Source organism: Cygnus olor, chromosome 6 (assembly GCF_009769625.2).
Source record: "Cygnus olor isolate bCygOlo1 chromosome 6, bCygOlo1.pri.v2, whole genome shotgun sequence".
Lineage (NCBI taxonomy): Eukaryota > Metazoa > Chordata > Aves > Anseriformes > Anatidae > Cygnus > Cygnus olor.
In genome coordinates this window covers 24996124-25016713 of record NC_049174.1, presented here as the reverse complement: position 1 = coordinate 25016713, position 20590 = coordinate 24996124, and the positions used below count along the sequence as shown (strand labels likewise).

Genomic DNA, 20590 nt, shown 5'->3' with positions numbered 1-20590 from the left:
CAAAAGTATGGCCCAGTATTTGACACCTGGGCATCTATATATCAGGAAGACAATGTTCTACAAAATTGTGAATGGTAAGTACAAAATGGTTGAGAAGACAGCTATGTAGAAAATGACCATTCACTATTTCTCGGAAAAAAGACCTAGGGGCTATCCAATTAAAGTACCAGGGAACAGTTCTGAAAGAAACAAAAGAAGTGTTTTTAAATGTAGCATGCGCAAGTTAGGTTCACAGACAATGTTTTGCAGGTCAGAAACACAGAAAGGTTCAAAAGGACAGATTCATAGGAGTTATGTCTAGTGGTGGCCATTAAATGTAACAGTCTGGATGCTTTTAAACCACTGAATTCCAGAAGTGGAAGAAATAATTCCTTTTAAAGCACTCTCTTTTTATCTGCTATCCTAAGCATCCTTGTCAGAGGATGGCCTCTGCTCTGAAAGGACATTTCTTATTTTCTTGTACTCAACTAGGCAGCTTGATTGAGTAGCTTGGCTATTGAGATATTGATGCCTGCAATGGAGGTAATATCTGCTAAGTGATTCTGAATATTTGGCAGCATCTACATAGGTGCCTAGCGGTAGCCATAACAGTGTCAAAAGGTTTGAATTATTTGGATCATTGTTTAAAATACTTCAAAGTCAGAAGACAATGAGGAACTAAAACCAAAACAAAACGGGGATACCAAAACCCCCACCAAAGCAATAAAGAGTGAATTTTATTTTAACTTCCGTTGCTACTTGCAAACTACAAGCTGTGCATGATACCCAGGTAACATATCATCTGATGCCCTGTGGAGCCATGAGAAATGAACCCATCATGGGGCTCTAGTGTCACAGACAGTTGTGAAGACTTGGATTTTAGTTTTAGAGTTGCTAGAAATAACAACTGATGTGCTATAGCTTATTAAAAGACCAAATGCTTTAATAAGTCATGGTTTAGCTGTCAACACCAGTGTCTATCCAGTACATTCTGGGGAATGTTTCACTATGCTCTGAATATAGAAGTTGTTGTCACCTTCTTATAAAATATTCCATTTCATAGTGATTTTCTTTCAAGGTATGCTTAGCTTTCATATGCTCTGTCTTTATTGATTTTGTTGGAACCAGAAATGCTAAAATGGAGAGGTAGGATATTGCAGTACTTATGGCTGAGTCAAAAAAGAAGACTTGGCTATCTCCCAAGGATGCCGTTCTTCAGTGACTGTCAGCTCAACATAACAGTTAAAAGTTTAGATTAGTGCTTCTGGGGATTTTATCCCAGTATAACTGGACCATATCTTCCTTGTGGATTTAACTCTTTTTAAATAGAGGCCTTCGAAGAGCACTATTGCTCATTGAAGGGACCCATTACTTTTTGGTCCATTAACTGGCTGACAAGTCCCCTGGCTGCTATAGTAAGTGACAGCATATATATTTCCAGCTCCTCTTTCCTGCCCAAGCTGTACGAGCAAAAGCGACAAGCGGTATTTTCAAAGCAGTTCTCCTCTTTAACATTGCATGGTCACACTTCGAGCTCATTTATTTCAGGCTATAGTTACAGTTATGTGGTTGAAACTACTTATATATCAGGTGCCACTTGGAAGGGCTGGAGAATCTAGCCCATCATCAACTGTTAAACATCCCCATTAATGAAAGTAATCCATTAGTTATGCATTAGATGCATAATCCCATGGAAACTCAGTTATATGATTTAATAACATGCAAATATTTTTTCATGTGCTGCTGACTTCAGATTCTCTTCTCTAAACAGAGAATGGAATAGTTGCTTAGTATATCCTTAGAATTATGGCTTTTAATACTAGTTAAAGCAACGTCATGAATTCAGCTATTTTCATATTCCATTAAGCTTGATATGAACAAAGCACATCAGCGATGAGTAAAAAGTACCATTTGTCAAATGACGTCTTGGGTTGCAGACACTATTTTTGTTTTTCAGAAATATCACTGGAGACAAATAGGAGGAAAACCAAATTCCTTAATCCCACATGATTTTCACTCAGCTTTTACCTCTTGGTCTTTGCAGCATATTTGGTGCAGTATCTTAGTTAACAGGGAAGGTTCTGGTGGAGTCATCTTATTCTATGAATGTTCATATTTCACTCTGACTCTTAATATCTCAAGGTTTTTCTTTCACCTGGCTGACAATGTCACTCTCTGCCTTTGCACAACACATACACAGAACAGATGTCTGTATACTCAGATACCACTCTCACTTTTCCCTGCTTACTATCAACTATCCAGTTCGTCACAGAAGGGACCTCAATAACATAATTTGTTCATTCACAACTACAATCGGTAACATTTGATTTATCACTTTTAAAGAACAATGATTTGGTATAGGCAAGGACGTACAGTGAACCACTGGGTATTACTTTATCCTATAAATGGAATAAATGCATGGTGTCCCTCTTAGTCCTGGAAAAAATAAAGGCTATGTTTAAGATGGTTTAAAAGGCTCTCACCTCAATGCAGATTTCTGTAGCAGCAAAGCAAATAACACAACCCCATCACCTTATTCAGCTAGGACAATACTTTCTATAAGTAAATAAAACATTTTTGTTTAATCTTTCATTTTTACCCATCAGGACATTACATTAACTTAACTGAGGATATGCAGACTGTCACTGGACTTCATCAAACCATGGAGACTGCAAAGGGTTGCTGGACGGTCTGGCTGAATATCCTGTTTTGCAGACACAAATAGCCCTGAGCAGAATGAAAGGCAGGGGCAGTGTGGAAGGGAATGAGTAGGATACATCACTACTTCCCTGAAGCTGACTTTTTTGGCTGCTTGTGTACACTCTACTGTTCTTAGATGTTCCTTAAGAATCCCAGCTCACCTCATGCATCTTTTGAAAAGCAGCTTTTATTTCAAAAGCTGCTGGAGACATTGAAAGAATCTAATAAGATTAATCAAAGTTGACAAGGTCAAATGATTGTTTTCATTAAAATATTTAAGTCTCTTGGAAATGTTAGTGCAAGTCTGCTTCTGCTGCTTTTTTTAAAAAAGAGAGTTTGTCTCTCTTTTGATATTTACATTAAAATAGGCTGAAGCTGAAAACCAGTCTGGAAGAAAAAGGACATAATATTGCCTCCTTAAATGAATCTGCCTTCTAGAAATGATTTAATGTAAACATCACAAGGCTGGTATTTACATAACTTTATAGGCAGGTTTGCCTCTTAGACAGCTTGTGTCTGGGGGGGACATACACTAAAAAAGGGAAAGATTCCATACAGGCTGATAGCTGTGGGACATTTGGTTGTGAAGTTCTTTGCCGTGATGTTGAATTCATGAGAGCAGATATGTTCAGAAGCCTCTGTCTTTCTTTTTTGTTTCCCTTTTTTGGAATTTTACTAAAAATAGTCATAGTCCTCCCCTGAAATGGCTCTCTGCACAACTTGCTTTCATAAAGCATGAAGTAAAAGTCTGTAACAGTCTGAAAAAAAACATCAGTTCTCAAGACAGCATTTCTAACCAGTTCATAATTCCTACTGTCTTTCTTTAGGGACATGTCTAAAGTTATATGCGTATCTTGTATAGGGATGGATTTCAGCAGCTGTGAAACAAGCACAGTATATATCTAACTGTTAAACATAAGGAGCAAGACATTTCTCTGCTTCTGCCTTCTTGTGTAATAGTCTCATTTTAGTTCAAGGTAGAAGGGCCAATGTCATACTCTAATACTATAGTCACACAGGAAACCATTTTCCAATCACGCAAAACTTTTCAAGATTTTGCCTTCTGAGAGGAGCTAAATTATTTTTTTGAGAGAGTTTCCTTAAAGAGACACTGAAAAAAGAAGTCATGTCTATAATGTGTTAGATATCACAGAAACGAGAACATATATAAAGGAGACAGAAAACACAGATTCAAGTCTCTGCTCTGTCTTCTCCATCTCACATCAATGTATGTGGGATGTGACTTTAAGAGGTCTCTGTCTCCCACATGTAAATGAATCACAGTGTAATCTCATTCTGACCCTAGGGACAGACATCAGGGTCTGATAGCAAAGGTGACAGTTTTCTGAATCTTCTCTACCACTTCTGATGCTAGAAAGCATAGTATGACTGAGACCTAAAAGTACAGAAGAATAAAAAGCTTGGCCTCACAGTTAAGGCAATGACTTATTCAGTTCTAACCTTGCTTCTATCACAGGCTTCCTTGCTGGTACAAAAACTTGTTACAAGTATTACTTAACACAGACAAGCTGAGATAAGAGGAAGATGATGACTAAAATTGTACTAAAAGACAATGCATCATTACTTACCAATTTATTCATACTCTCATGAATCTGTGCTAATTCCTACAGAGGAAACCAACACTAACAATGTACCACAACCAGTAGCCTGAACACTTTTTCTAGGTTTGAAAGTTGAACAGTTCCACTCAATTGCTTCTCAAGAAGTAAATTCCTCATTCTGTTTCCAAATAACTATTTATTATCTAAATACAATAAAATAGAGAACAACTCTGATTAAATTTGATGACATGAGGAAATTAGAAAACTAAATGCCGTACAAGACAGTCATTTCAGTTTGCGTGTTTCAGTTCGGTTTTTAGTGGCTTTTATTTTTCTCATTAAAAACAACTGACATTTTGTTGCAACATCCCATATTTAGCTTCTAAATCATGCAGAGATTGTCCTCTAATTGAAAAAAATCCAGCCTCCTCCTCCATTAGGGGAAAAAAGTTCCAGGAAATATTCACTACTGCATTCCAGTCAAGAAAGAGCTAGCATATACTAGCACACTCAGAGCTTCTGCAATGCAGAATAGTACACTGAAAGTAATTTAGTATTTTAAAACAGCTCAGCTGGAGGAAAAAACAATTCTTTAGCTGTTTGTCAGCACTCTCCTTGAGCAATTTCTGCAGTTAAAACAAATCTGAGTAACACAGAAGAGATCCAGTATCAAACAGAGCTTACAAACAATCTAGTCTTGTGAATTCCACTAAAAGTTTCGATGGGAGCAAGACAACTACATTAGTTTCTTAAATATAGGTTACATTTTTGCATTTCTCATGTCCTGCAAGAACATCTAGAATTAACTGCTAAAATGCTGTGCTCAATTGTGTATGAACAGCAATTGTGTATGAACAGCCTGCTACCCAGTCTGTTAGGAAGGAAAAAGACTTCAGGCCATTTAGATATTCAGGAGCTCCAAATGATTTCAGTAGGAAAAACTAAGTGTTCTGCGCTTTTGCACATTTATTAATCCAACGGATTTAGGTCCCTTTTGGAGAAAAGAAACTTTGGTCAATGTTTCTATTACCTACCAAAGATCTGCAATTTCTAGTTAATGACTTAACTGGGAAGTAACAGCGCATGGCATCTCTTCAGTTCAAGGCCATGTTGCAAAAGCTACACTCATTTTTCTCTGCATGAGACAGTCAATAAACATTTCTGTCTTCTTCTGTCAACATACAGCTATGTAGGGTGGACTGTATGAAAAACACATGGAAAATATTGTCCCATGCCAATATTTAACTCAGAAAATGTCAGCACGGTGTGAGCTGTAAAGTAACCTGGAAGAGATTCAAAATGCATACCTGACATTATCTAACTGTGCTGGACTGGGCAACATGGAAAAGTGACTTACACAATACATTAGCATTTCTCCATTGCTCCTCTACAGGTACTGTAACTGAATTTTCTTTTCATCAAGGGAAGCAACCAGCCTTCATAGTAACCCAAGTTAATTCTTAACACTGTCTTGTTATTTCAGCCAGTTTGGTTGGAAGGACTTGTGCCACGGTTATTCAGCCTTGGACCCTAATTCTGAAGAATGCATTCAGCACCTCTCATTGTTTAGAATTTGAAAAAAAAAATCTACATCTTAATAACAGTTCACGGCAATTTTATTTACATATACTTATTGACATATTGATTTTTTTCCTTGAAAAATTTTGGTAAGAGACTTCTCAGGCACTGAAACTCATATTGTTCCAACACACTGAGTAGAGATCTAGGTACTTCACATGCACTGGGCAGAAAACATCTTGGTTCTTCTTGCAACAGTCAGAACTTGAACAGCACGAACCTTCTGGGAAATGAATGGGACTGAGAGAAATGGTTTAAAGAGCCTCATTGAGCCCTAAAAAGCATCTCAGGCTATGCTAGGGACCAAAGAAGACAGCAGCAACAGCACAGTTGCCAGACCACAGTTGCTACACAGTACTGTCTTATTTGTACAATTAAGAGAACAACTCTGACCTGATTAGTTACTTCCTTAGCAACTCAGTTCTTCCCTTAGAAAGAGGCAAGTTTTATACTGAGGAGAAAACAATCTGATATGACAGTAAAATTTAGAAACATTTTATGTTCATCCATGCCATGTTCCATATTATATTGATGGAATGGAAATCAACCAAAACCTCATCAAACTTAAATTTTAAATGTAACGTTTTCTTAAAATGGTGCTTGCAGATTTGGATTTCTCTGACAAGATTGTTTACTGAAGAGCAGATAACAGGACTGCGAGCTAATCACTTGGCCACTGACTCATAATTTCTTCATGGTAATTAAAACTCTTAAAATCCCCCCTCCACCCCCAAGCACACAGACACGATGGCAAAGAATATGTAATATGCTAAGAAGTCCTCTTTGACGTATTTGTATTTATAACCCTGTTCCAGGGATGCCACTGTTCAGCCTGAATTCAAGTACCAACACTATTGAGAAATCAGACCTGGTAAGATAACAATGCAGCCTTTCAGAGGATTAAATCTGGAAAGTGTCAGTGGAGACATTTTATTAACAACTGTCAGCAAAAGAATGCATCATTACTTAACCAAAATGTATTTGACATGAAATCAAAAAGATTTATATAGTAGCTGATATAAAAGATTTATATCAGCAAGATGCCAAATACTGTTAAATAATGTATCTTGGGCCCCTTTACTTGGAGGTGTGTGGAAGAAGTTCCTTCCTTTGATGTAACTTTATTCACAGAAAAGCAGAAGAAATGCTTGTGCCATCAAAGCATGTGCTGGAGCATTCCTCTAATGTATGTGGTTTGGGTATTGAGAACAGTGGGTTAAACAACTCAAATGAGGGAATCCAGGGTATCCTGTTAGATTTTCATACCAGTGATTTTGACAGGTGATAGTTGTCACCTCTTAATATTTACTGGAAGTAGTGCTATGAATTAGCTCTCAAAAAACAGCAGGCACTTTTATCTGATGCTTAGATTTAGGAGGGTTATTTTCTAAAGCATGAAAGCCAATTCTTTTCTCAGTAGCAATGACTGGGATACAGTTTCTTCCTACTATAGTAAAGTTATGTTGCACTGCTGAGCCCTGGTGAAGTTTAAGAAATAGCCTCTAACTGTCGTAATATGCCTTTTCACAAAGTGAATCCTAAAACCAAACCAAAACAAAAACCAACCAACCAAAAAACCCCAACCACCAAAGAAACACACACTTTGAAAAAAATCTAGCTTTTAAAAAAATCATGATTTATGTAAATTTTTGGGATGTTGTTTAAAAAAACCAAAACATTATGTGGATGGTGTGCAAACTAATCACAAGATCAAGCACCAAGAAAGCTGAGTTGCAGACCTGCAAGTGAATGTTCCTGCTCTTGGGCTAATTGCTCAAGCTGTGTTTTGCTGCTGTTTCAGTTCTTCAGCTTAAGAACATAAAATAACAAAAAATTTTAGGAGGTATAGAGTAGTAAAAGTTTATTTTTTTCTTTCCTTTTTTTTTTTTTTTAAAAAAAAAGATAATTATTTATTTATAAACCATCAAATCATTATTTACTCTTAAAAGTCTCAAGCAGCACTTCTATTTTTCCAGTCTGTTGGGCCAAAAACATTTATTTAATGACCACTGAAAATTTTGCAAAGTGGTCTTGGTAATTTAAATAAGTAACTCCCTTTAAGTCTCCTTTGAAGTAACTTCTAATTTCAATGGGAAATGAGTTCCCAAATCCCTTTACATCAGATGATTTTGGAGCTCCCTAGAGAAATATTCAAGTGGTGAGGATTTTAGCTTAACACTTCTGCTGCAGGGTTATGTCAAGCTAGAAAACTCTTACACTATTCACTTATTGTACTGGTGTAGCATGGAGTATGAAGTATGATAAATAATGAAAGGTTCCAATTTTCCACTGTCTCTTCTAGTCTTTCGTATCCGTGTAGAGGAAACACAACACTTATTATTCTCAGTAGCATTTCACATTCACCTAGCATCTCACATCAGCTTTTTCAGCACATTTGTCAGCAGCATTTCACATTCATACAAGTGACAAAGCCTAAGTCAGCAAAGTCAGTGTAGAATGAACTGGTTCTGACACGAGAAAAAAAAGACATCCTTCCTCCATTCTTTCTCAGGATTGATATTGATTTCATTCAGATTCAAACCTGAATCTGTTTGTTTTTCTCAAAAACATTATTATTTATTCTATTTAGCATTTCAGATTTGCTAAATGCAACAGATTCATAATCATTACTAAATTCTGGTGATAGAATACAAATTTTTAACAAAAAAATGCATTCAAATTTTGCTAATTTGCTAACATAAGAACAATCTTTCTGCATGTAAACACTGCAAGGATCCACTCAGAGATCTTTTAAAATATTGAACGTTACAAAGCTGTCTTCATAGATGCTTTTCTGAGAGTAACTGCTTATTCTAAATGACAGTCTAGTATGTATAGCATTTCAAAAGAGTTAATACCCCAATTTAGATTTACTATTGGATTTCTGTAGCTTAGAAAACCCAAAATTCCAATAATAAAATAACATTGTCAGAAGGAGTCAATGGGACAGCAGATATTCTCACAGTGAGAAAATTTCTACAGATTAGAATCTACAGCTACGGATTAACCCTACAGATCTGCATCTACAGATGCCAGAAGCATTCATTCACCTTCAGAAAAAGAAATGTACTGATCTTTGCTTTCAGGAACAAAAATGAACTACTTTCTGTAAGATTCCCTGAAGGTTCCCACTAGGGCAAAAATCTTGGGATCACTTATAATTTATCTGAAGGTTGAAAAGGTTGACATAGCTGCTCACCACAAATTGACTTGTACTTTCTTACAGAAAATGAAGAATATGGAATATTTTTCCTGAGAAGTATTTCTTAAGATGACAGAGATTATATAGTTTTTATACCTCGCACAGTATATACTGTTGTGACTTAATAGAATTGAATCTTATCAATCCAGGAAGGGTAAATAAAACAAACCATTTACACTTTGTGATGGAAAAAATGTACTCTGAATTTAAAGGTATATCACTTCTGAATTCAACAAGAAATGGCATTTCTTGCTGATTTCCATGCTCAGTCAGGCTCAGCACTAAACATCAGTGTTGCTCATCATTTTATCATACCCCTTTTCACTGCCACCTTTTTTCACTAAATACTCCCAGTCTAGTTAATCTCTGCTGTGTAATTTCTTTAGTTCTCCAACATCCATTCAGAGAAGCTGGGGTGGGAGGGTTGGAAGTGAAATATCTGTTCAAAATACAGAATTTATTCAGTAGCATTATCAGGAATTTTTGTTCTCTACTTCCATGTCTTTCCTTACGCTGTACTTGTCAGTAGGACTGCTGGTGAGTTGATGTGGCAACAAAGTCTATAAGAGGACATAGTAAAAAAAAAAAATTATCTCCTTCTTAGATTGGGACATCTTTTTTCACAGTCACTATTTAGTAACCTTCTTTTGTAGAGAAATGGTACCATAAGGATGCAAAAATACCTGACTTGTTAAGTGCATTCTCTTTCAGGTAAGGAACTTTAAATTCTCTACTTCTGGAAGGGATTTCAGTTTATATTGAAAATATGAAGTCTACTGGATCAGTTTTGTATATTTTGCCATTGACAAATGTAATGCTCATTTCAGACAGATAAATACCCACAGCCCTCCAGAGTCTGAGACTGAGATGTTAAAAGACACCTGTGGAATCTCTGCAGCCAAATCCTTTTAATATTAAGTATGCATTTTTCCAAAGTTTTCCGAAAGCTCTTCTGAAGCCCAACATTCTGCCTGGTTATCTTGATGCTTTCAGTACAACGTAAAACATGTATTAAAGACATTTTGAATAAAAAGCTTATCGGAAGTTCAAGAACTTTATACACTGATATAACATGCCACAGAGCATTCTTAAGAAAACAAATCACCATTATTTCAACGTTTGTTTCCCAGTTATTACTGAGTACAGAATTATGAGCTTCCATTTTACTTCCTATATCTAATTTCCACTAAAATAAACAGCAAGACAATCAATGATTCCAGCAGGATGTGGATCAGGTCATACATACGTGTATTTAGATTTAATTCCCACTCTCGCTTTCTCCTGGGGAAGCTGCAATTGATAACACTGCTGAGAAGATGAGAGGAAACTGGGGAGAGTGGCTGATTCACCAGAGTGCCATGCTGCCATCCAGAGGGAGCTGGATGGGCTGGAGAGGTGGGCTGACAAGAATCTAATAAAGTTCAAACAAGGAGAAGTGCAAAGTCCTACACTTGGGGAGGAACTACCCCCAGGCACCAACCAGTTCATGGTGGGGGCCAACCTGCTGGAAAGCAACTTTGCAGAAAAGGACCTAGGAGTCCTGGTGGACACCAAGTTGAATATGAGTCAGCAACGTGCCCTTGCTGCTAAGAAGACTAATAATATTCCTGGCTGCAATAGGTAAAGTATCATCAGCAGATCAAAGGAGGTGATCCTTCTGCTATACCTGGTGTTGTGGAGTACTGTGTCCACTTCTGGCCCCCCAGTACAAGAGAGACATGGACATACTAGAGAGAGCCCAACGTAGGGCCACCAAAATGATTAAGGGACTGGAGCACCTCTCCTATGAGGAGAGGCTGAGGGAGTTGGGACTGTTCAGCCTGGAGAAGAGGAGGCTCAGGTGGGATCTTATCAATGTGTATAACCTTCATTCAGCCTGAAGGGAAGATGCAAAGAACATGCAGCCAGGCTCTTTTCAGTGGTGCCCAGGGACAGAAAAAGAGGCAATGAGCACAAAACAAAAAACAGCAGGTTCCCTCTGAACAACAGGACGCACTCCTTTACTATGTGGGTGACTGAGTGCTGGGACAGGTTGCCCAGAGAGATTGTGGAGATCTCTTTGGAGATCATCAAAAGCTGCTGACACATGGTCCTGGGCAACCTGCTCTAGTTGTCCTTGCCTGCGCAGGGGGCTTGGACCAGGTAACCTCTGGAGGTCCCTTCTAACCTCAACCATTCTGTGATTCTGTGAAATGCATTGAGTTTGTGTGCAGAGAAAATGATATTCAAAACATTATCTTGTGGAACTTTAGATGGCTTTAAACTTTCTTTCATACCCAAGAAAAATAAAAAAAAAAGTTTTTTCTTAATTTCTGCAATTTACAGTGTTTCAAGATGAGGTACAGAAGTGGAGTATGTTGGTGTGACCCTTCCCACACTCCTAAATGACTGCTGGAAGGGAAAAGTAATGCTCAGTCAGAAATTAAGAAACAAAAACAGCTGTAGCCCAGGGCACAGGTCTACATAAGACATCAATTCCAGAAGAACAGTTATAACCTGTGATCATCAATCAGTACAGAATCACACTGAATCCTGCTGGAAGCAGCTGAAAATGTTCTGTGCTAGAACATCAGATCATATATATGTTTTTTTTTTTTTTTTTTTTTTTTCAGACAGCTGGATTAAATATTTCAAATTTCCATTAAAACTCCGTCTTTACATCTTTTTTAGGAACTCACATGGTGGACATCTGAGATACAGAACTTTCAAAGTCCAGTTTCTGATCTAAGTAGACATTTGTATACTATGAACACTTCATTTCAAAAATAGTAGTGGTATTAGGAATTTCTAAACAGTGACATTATCGTGCTTTCTTTACCATTTAAAGTTTCCTCTTAATGAAATGCATGTATGCAGAGTAGCAAACATAGGAATTTCTGGCTGATATGTTATTTCAAGACATATTAAAAACAAGTAAAGCATTTAAGCTTGAAAAAAAGAATGCAAAATTCAACAAACCACTCCCCACACTCATGGAAAAAAAAATCACTTAAAGAGATGTTTCAGTAAAGATACCTTACCTATCAATGATAAGACAGTATATTGTCTACACAGGACACAACACTACTTGAGAATTTATGCCGTCTTTGGGAGGCAGTGAGAAAGAAATATGTGTTTATGGCATCATTACAGAAAACTGAGTGGGCTAGGTCTGAACTCACAGTTTCAGTTCTTACTTCTAATCCCTACAAGGCAAAAATGCATTTCACATGCCTTATGTTCAAGGGTTAAAGAAGCAGCACAAGTTTCTGAGACTATGCCTGCAAACAGAAGGGAATAACCACAGAACCCAAAGTTGTCTTTTCTTTCCGGTGAAAAGGAAGTAATTAAAATCACTGTCACTTACTACTCTCTGTTGACAGCACAGGGGGAAGTGTGGTCTTAGGCTTCTTGATCTTCTTCTCAGTAGGCTTTGGGGTCTTTGTGGCTGAACTGTCTGCAATCAAAACAAAGAAAATATAAATTCTATTTAAAAAACAATAACGAAAGAGCTGTCTGTTAACATTGCTTTGTTTTGTATCTTTCTGCAAGGTTAGAGGAAATTGCCGGCTTTTAGTTTTTTAAGCAACATTTTCTGCACAGACTTGCTGGAGAGCGTTGCATTCCTAAAGGAAGAGAGAGCAGAGAAGAAGAATCCCTCAGTGGAAGCAGCTGCACTGAGAACCTGAGAAAGCAACTAGGAAAGACGTGCCATCAAAGCTGATGGGCCTACTTTGATTAAATAAAGTACAGTTTGCATAAAGCTGCTTTTGACATGGCAGGGAGAGTGAAGTAAAGGCATCTCTGAAGCATCATTTCATCCAAAATAGTATCTTTCATGTGTTTCTTCTATTCCTTTGTCTATGTGACATACACAGAGATGAAGACACGTTGAAAAGTAGCATTTCTTCTGTATGTTTAAGTCTTTCCAAGAAAATAGTACACATTAGTACATTTCCTAAAGAGGATAGTAGAAGGGACACCATAGGACTAAAGTTTGATATAAATATTGTATTATTCTCATGATTGCACAGCCCAAATCCAGCAACAACTCAGCACTGTGGACTCCACCAGCATCTGAGAGTCAATACATGCTCTCTTCAATGTGTATCCCATAGGATACAGACAAATAACTAGGAGATGCTATCTTTTTTTTTTTTTTTTTCAGCAAGGTTATCCCAGGTAGAGCATTTCATTTAACACAAATTCTAATTAGTGTTATCTTTTAGATTGCTTGATTCCAATATTTCTCTTTGGAAAAAGAGATTCCAGTTCTGGATTACGATCACAGCACTACCTGTATCAATTTATATCTTTCTACTATTCAGCTTTCGGATTATTTTACGCAAGAGATAACTGTTTAAAAAATTAGTTAGTGGAAAAAAGATAGAATAAACATGGAACCACCCATTTCAGTCACCTATCTCCAGGTATCAGAGCATGAAACTTGGTTACTCTAAAAAGTTATTGGTGGAAGACAGAACCACCTAGCAAACAATTAAGGGCAGAACGCTGTGTTAGGTCTGAGCTTAGACACTTAAGATTCTATATATTTGTCCCTGATCTACTTTGACAACTTAAGTCAAATATTTCCCACAGGTAGTTAGAGTCCATAGGGACAAAAGGAATATAATGAAATTTAAGATTACTTCTTGAGTCTAAAAATCATCATCTGGGATGCTGACAGCAGACTGAACGATAGGAAAGCAATATGAGTTGTTTTAGATCACAATTCAAATTTAAAAATATCAGCCATCCCCTCTGCCAGTCATGGATATGGGATATACAATGGCATCCCTCAGCTAGCAAATTATTCATTTTCTAAGACTATGGCATACAAGGGCAGTTGAGCTACTAATTTGTTTGTATCACCTCCCTTTCACTAGGAAAAACAAAGGACCGGATGTCACTGAATACAAAGAATTGAGAAGTTCTAGACAGAGAAACATGCCATACATAGCAGACCTGAGACAGACTGGTAGCCAGCCTCCCACATGGAATTCTTACACACTTTTAAAGAATGTATATAGATCAGAAGCAAATCCTCATGGATTCAATTTACTGCTCTAAAATCCTTTAGAAAAGTAGTAGGCAGCAGGAGCATGTAGATTATTCTACAAAGCAGTGAGAGTCCTTGGTTCTGTACTGTCTCTCTGCTCATGCTCCTTTATGGTACCCACTGAATTATTGTACGGACCAAAAAGCGCAGGAGGGAAGTGGGCAGAGTTACTTTTTGTGTAAGTGGTTCATAAAGGCTGGCGTTGAGAGAGAAAGGGAGGGAAGGAGGAAGTTCTAAGGATGATTTTCCTGTATGTAGTAAAGTACTTACCTTCCACCATCACTTTGCAAGCACATTCAGCTTTTCCTGCTGCATTCTCTGCTATGCATTTGTATTCGCCTCCATCTTCAGGCATGACCTTCTCAATGGTAAGTGAACACAGTGTCCCTAATGCAAAGGAGAGACCAAATGAACATCATGTTGCAGTTCACTAAAAGCTCAGTGCTGCTAAGAAACAGAATGCATGAAATAATCCAATCCTTTACTACAGTTGATCTTCACTGCCAGAAAAAAAACGGATGTTTTGACCTTAAAAATTCAGCAGTGGAATTGGAACCTTATTAATGCTGAAATAAAAGCAAATGGAGGATAGATATGTTGAATCGTATCACTGTTCCCCATGATTCTCAAAGCTGTCCCTGCAGTGCTCGAGTGGTTAATGGATAGGGGCAGAGAAAATGAAAAGCAGAATCTCTGCTACTGTTCTTTGTCTTGTAGTAGGGAAAAGAAGTCCTCACTTCGATGTTTTTTTCTCAAAAGCACTAGTAATGCAGGACTATAAATAAGAGCACTTCTATAAACTGACCATCTATAAGATTTGATTCAGCCTTGTCTCTAGCTCTCCCATGGGCATCTATGAAAGTAGAGCTCCAGCTTCCTGACCAAGTTTAAAAATGGCACTGAGAGCCATTTTCTTTCTGCTTGAATTTCTCAAAGAATGAGTGACTAATATTATAATGTTAAGAAGTCCAACATATAATTGGCAATCAAATTTGTCACTGCAACAAATTCCCCATTCCATTTCAAACAAAAAAGCCAAATCTGACTTTACTGGGTTTGCAGAAACAGGATGCGACATAAGTTCTGTAGTTACCAAGGGAAGCTTGGTATGACCCAAGGGAAATACATTTCCTCTTAAAAAATAAAACTCTGTGAACCAAAACAGAAGTTGTTCCCACTGGTTGGGGGACAAGGAAGGAGAAATGTGGTTCACCTAATTCCTTACATTCACTTGCATTGCTTGGAACAAAGCACTTTGCTTCTCAGGGAAAACCCCACTTAAAGCACTCCAGACTTTCCCTTCCAAATATCCCTCATTAAGAGAGTAAAGCGTGGTCTTGCTTTCTTCCTTCCTCACTGGAAAGCCTGGTCCGTACTCTAAACACAGCCTGAGCCATTGTTGTTATTTTGCCCAGAATGCCTCGACCCTCCAGTTATTTCCACCACAGGAATATCTTCCCTTCCCTTCTTCCTCCATTTACCTTTCTCAATCTCTCCTAATTAACAGCAAGAGCAGACAGATGATCTTTCTTAAATCTTTTCCCTGTGTCTTGAGACACAAAGAAATTCTCTTGCCATTTTCCATCTTTTTTTCTATGTTACCTGGGAGCTGCCTTCTACATTCCAGAGTGCCTGATCCCAGGCTCACCATCAAATATATCACTTGTGATGTGGGAGATGGCATGGTCACACGTGACACTAATCCTTGGAAACGAGCCGATTCACTCTGCTGTCAGAAGAACTTTGGGAGTTTAATGGCTCCTCTTGGAGACCAGATCTCAGTTCTGATATGGTAACTATACTTTTGGCATTCAGATTTTCTCTCATTGCAAAATTGGTTGTTATAGTTCAAGGCAAATCTTTAAAAAAAACACACTCAGACAGTTCTCAACAAATTTGCTTTGTCAGACACACATGGGTTAGAAAGAATTGAATGTTTCTGTCGTCCTCATTCTCCACAAAATCAAGAAGCTCTAAATAGTGCTAATTTTCCCCTGAGAAATGACATAAAAACTCTCTCAGAAGAGGAGCACTGACCCCTCACTCAGATGGGCTGTGCTCAGTCACCCACAGGGTGAAGAGAAAAGCCATGTGCCTTCCTTGAGTCAACTCATCTTCATGAATCAGGCTGAGCCAAAAATGTCACGAGCTGCAGCCCCGTTCCAAATGGAGGAGGGACATTAGCAAAGTATTCTTGCAGGCATCCAGCAAATATAAATTCAGGTGTCTCTGCTGTTTAGAGAAAATTGGAGGGTAAACAAAAGATAACTTACGGTCTAAGAATTTGTGTAAATCTATACAATGTGCTTAGAAAAGATCACACCTTAGAACCTAAAAATGCCGCTGCCAAAGAACATAGACTATGGAACACATAACTATGAGGAAGATTTCTGGCCATCTTACTGCAGGGAAGGAGCCTGGCTTGTAAGCATAACTGAATCTTTAAGGGACTAGAACAAAGCAGCATGTACTTTATGTACTTTAGTTTCTGCTGGAGGTTTCTACCTGCTCAAAAGCCCTTACTTGCCTGTACGTTAATGAGCTCACTGAAGACTCATGTGACATAGGACCATGCCTCACCATTCATGCTGTTGCATTGCTGACCATACAGCATTCTGCAGCAGCATAAGTTAACGCCTTATGAGACACACTTCCTTATGCAGCACACACAAACAGAAACATCCCACCTTAACAAGAAGACCTTCCCTAAAGTTAGACTAAAATCTAGAAGCTAATCCTAGCAAATCTCATGATGATCTTCTACTTGCCACGTGTGTTCAATGGTCTGTTAGCTGTGATTTTATAATCCAGCATTGGCCAAGCCATGTGGCAGGGTCTGATTGAAGCTGCATTTGGCTTATTCCACTGGAAACAGAATCCTCATGAGTGCAGAATGAAGGAAACATGATTTTTCAAGGTTTAACCTTTATCTCCTGACTTCAAGAACCCTGCAGCAATAATCTGTATCCTATTTCCCTTCACTCCTTCATAATCCCCAGCAGCTACACCAGGACAGCACGTACAAAGGACATAGGGTTTGCTGGGCTTGTGGCTACCACCAGATGTGATGGTAGTATTCTGCCCTCAGTGGAGGAGTGAAGGGAAATGAGATAATTTGAGTCATTCTCCTTTATTTAGCCACTACTATTTATGAAACTGTGGACTACTAGAACTTAGTGTGAAATTGATCCATGGTTCACAAAAGCATTTGCCGGGCTGGGTCAGGGGGACAAGGGGACACTGACAGCATGGTTGTAGAAACCTCTTTTCTTGGAAAACCAGGATAAAAAGACAGCAACAAGAAAACAAACAAATAAAAATAACAAAAAGCACAAAACCAAAAACCAGGCAAAACTCGACAAGATTTAATAAGGACAGGAAAGTCCCCAGAATGTCTATGTTCTGTGAGCTAGAGCTCCAGCTGATTCCTGGGGCTGGAGGACCAAATGTATTTGGTATATGGTATATGGTATTTCCTCTGCAAAAACGCTTTGTGACCTGAAATGAGCTTATTTTTCTCATAAATGTAAGAAAACCCAGACTAGTTACTCCAATTGGAAATCTGAATCATGGCACTTTGCAAATCCCAATCAACTAAAAGAATTTGCAATTAATTTCCTCCTTTTCTCCTCTTTTTCTTTTAGGAACCAGCCCACTGTCAATCTTTAAAACACTGCCATGAAGTGCAGGGTTAGAGTAAACGTTAATAGTTGGATCTTCCAGTTAGCAGAATGGTGTAGCTCTAGAAAAGACCTTAGCAGCCACAGAAGCTGACAGTTTACTAGGAGCTCTGGTTTAGAGACATAAAGCCTTTCCCTTGCATTTTGAGCTATTAAAGGATTTTCTGACTTACTCAGAAATAGTACAAACCAGTTTAAAATATCTCTAGGCTTCTGCATTCTTTCCATGATACTCTGCAGAAAGTGAACTTCAGATATAAAACAAATACACAAACCAACAAAAAACAGCTCCTGCATCTTATTCCCTGCTCTGGCATCTAGCTGGATTAACTCCTGACTCCTGTCTGTGATGCGAAGTGAAGTTACTATGTCTTTCTCGTTTATATCCCATGGGACAAAGAGGTAATATGGAGTATTTAGCAGTATTAACAAATACTAGGTCATGAGAAGTTGTGCCTAGGAGTCATAATAAATTTGTTGAAGAACTCTTTGGTCCACTGGTGTTAATTTTCTAATGAATCTCAAATTGTGCAGGAAAGTGCAAATATGTGCTAATGTCCCACTCATGTTTTAAAATGGCAAGTGGCTTGACCTGGAAACTACTGACTACAATTAGGATGACGACAGCCAAAGTAGTGAAAAACTCACAGGAGTTTCAGAGAAGAAAAAGAGTCAAATTTAATTATTGTTAATTGATAGAGTTGTAAGGAAAGCAACACGAGAAACCTATTTTCATCCTTTATGAGATTACACATTTAACTGTGAAATGTACCTGTACATAGGTAATTTGTCTCTGCTGAAATATTTTTATTATCTCACATTTCTGCTTGTAGTGAACGCCATATTAATATATTAATGACGTTCGCAGTAGGCAGAGTTAGAGCTGCCAAAATAAGGATCTCAGGAAACAGCTGACAATAGGAAGTCATCACTTGGTATGTTTCTGGTGGACTTCCTCTGTGATCAGACAAGGACCACAGCTATTCAATATCTTAATCTGTGATATAGAAGTATTCACAAATTAAATGTTGATAAGCTTACAGATGATCAAAAAACTATTGGAAAGGGAAAAGAGGAGAAAGATATAGAAAACAGGGCAGTTCACGTAAACAGTCTCATTTACTTTTTTATCCGAGTCCTATTCACTCAAAGAAAATGGGGCTTATTGGAGTGACAAATAACATAGCCATGGATGGTAAGGGATGCTCTACTGCCATAAGATTTAAAGGTTTAACACGGAAGTAACAAACATGAGCTCCACTGTTATGAGGTAGAAAGAGAACCAATGATCTCCAGCAAGCACAGCAGTAGGATCTCCATCTCACTGATACTGATGCTGAGATACAGTGCTGCTGGCTGTTTTCTAAACCAGATAACAAACCAACAAGCAGCAACTGAAGAGGAGTATTAAAAAGACAAAGAAAAACCCACCCCAAAACAAAACCAACCAAACAAAAAAACCCCAAACCCAAACCGCTAAGGCCTAGATAAAGTGCGTTATAGAGAGAAAATTATAAGAGCTTGACTTGTCAAGTCTTAAAAATAAGAGAATTAGGAGAGCTGTCTTGATTACAGAATGAAAGCCATCATATCAAGTACAAACAGGCTCTTTAGCTTAGCGAAGGAAGGAAACTAATATATGGAAGCAGAAACCAGATACAGTCAAGTAAGAAATAAGATATTTCCTTGTTTCTCGATTTAAAAGCAAAGTACTAATATGAATAATTAGCCATTGCAATAAATTAACAGAGATGATAGCAAATTCATCTCTTTCATTGTATTTAAATATACACTACATACCTAGTACAGGAAACTTCAGACAAAAATGACCGTACAGAGGGAAATTTTGTGGCATTTGACAAACATGTAGTTGTGTTAGAACTGATGCTCAGACGGTTGCCCTAGACTTAAGCTTTATGAAGAAGCTTTTAAAGCTGCAGGTTCCAGCTACTTTCAGCAGTACACAGAATTGTGTTAATTACACACCAAACTCTTGCTAAAAGTTAATTAAAAAAAATAAATCAAAAAAGTCATGGCAGATCCTAGTTAGAATGACATAAACATGAATAATTGATAGGAAGACAGGAGTAATATTAAGTCACGAGAAAGTTGTTAAGGCATTACTGCTAACAGGATTACCAACTCTTCAGGCTGCCAAGACACAGAAAAAAAATATTTGTGTCTTACACAAAGCAATACAAACTGGGCATTTTCTAACCTACATTGTTGCTGCCATTCAAGGCTGTATTAAATAGTTCCTCCTCAATCTATATAGTCACACAGTACTAAATCTAGCCCAAAAAAGCATAACAAGGTGGTTTAACAAAATGGCAAATTTGCCAATTTGTACTTATATTCATCGTTCATCTCAGTTCTCCAGTCTAGCAAGAATGCCAGCTTCCAAATACCTTTCACTAGTGTCTTCTAGAATAGTTTTTGTAACCATGCAAAAATTTTCTATCTATTTTTTTCTATCCAAGAGTGAGTTACATTAGGACACTAGCACAGGCCAGTACTCTGCCAAGTACTATACAAATCTAAAACAAAATGGTTCCTGCTCCACAGAGTTCACCGTGTGAGGAAGTTTGTTCTACTCAGTCCTTATATGTCTAACTCCACTGTAATGTCTGCTACAGCCTTCTTAAAACCTTTTTCTTTTCAAACAAAAAGCCCCCCATAACTTCAAACAAAAGAGCATTCTCTCATATTGAAAACAATTGCCTCTTAACCACACGCCATCTAACCTGCCAATATATACGCACGAAGCTTTAAGTTATGAGTATGCTCCTTTGTGTTTGTCTCACAATTTATTTTGAGATTTCACAGGCAAAACAAAACAAAACAAAACAAA

At 37.8% G+C, this 20590-nt stretch overlaps 1 protein-coding gene across 6 annotated transcripts in view; it reads right to left on the bottom strand.

The window, feature by feature from the left end:
• MYLK (myosin light chain kinase) overlaps positions 1–20590 on the bottom strand; it is a 208572-nt gene that overhangs the window by 47299 nt on the left and 140683 nt on the right. For all 6 annotated transcript variants that reach the window (XM_040562079.1, XM_040562078.1, XM_040562080.1 and 3 more), the window contains 2 exons: positions 14330–14446; positions 12368–12457 (listed from right to left, as the gene is read on the bottom strand). In XM_040562079.1, the coding sequence (XP_040418013.1) occupies positions 12368–12457; positions 14330–14446 (207 nt within the window). The remainder of the gene's footprint in view (positions 1–12367; positions 12458–14329; positions 14447–20590) is intronic.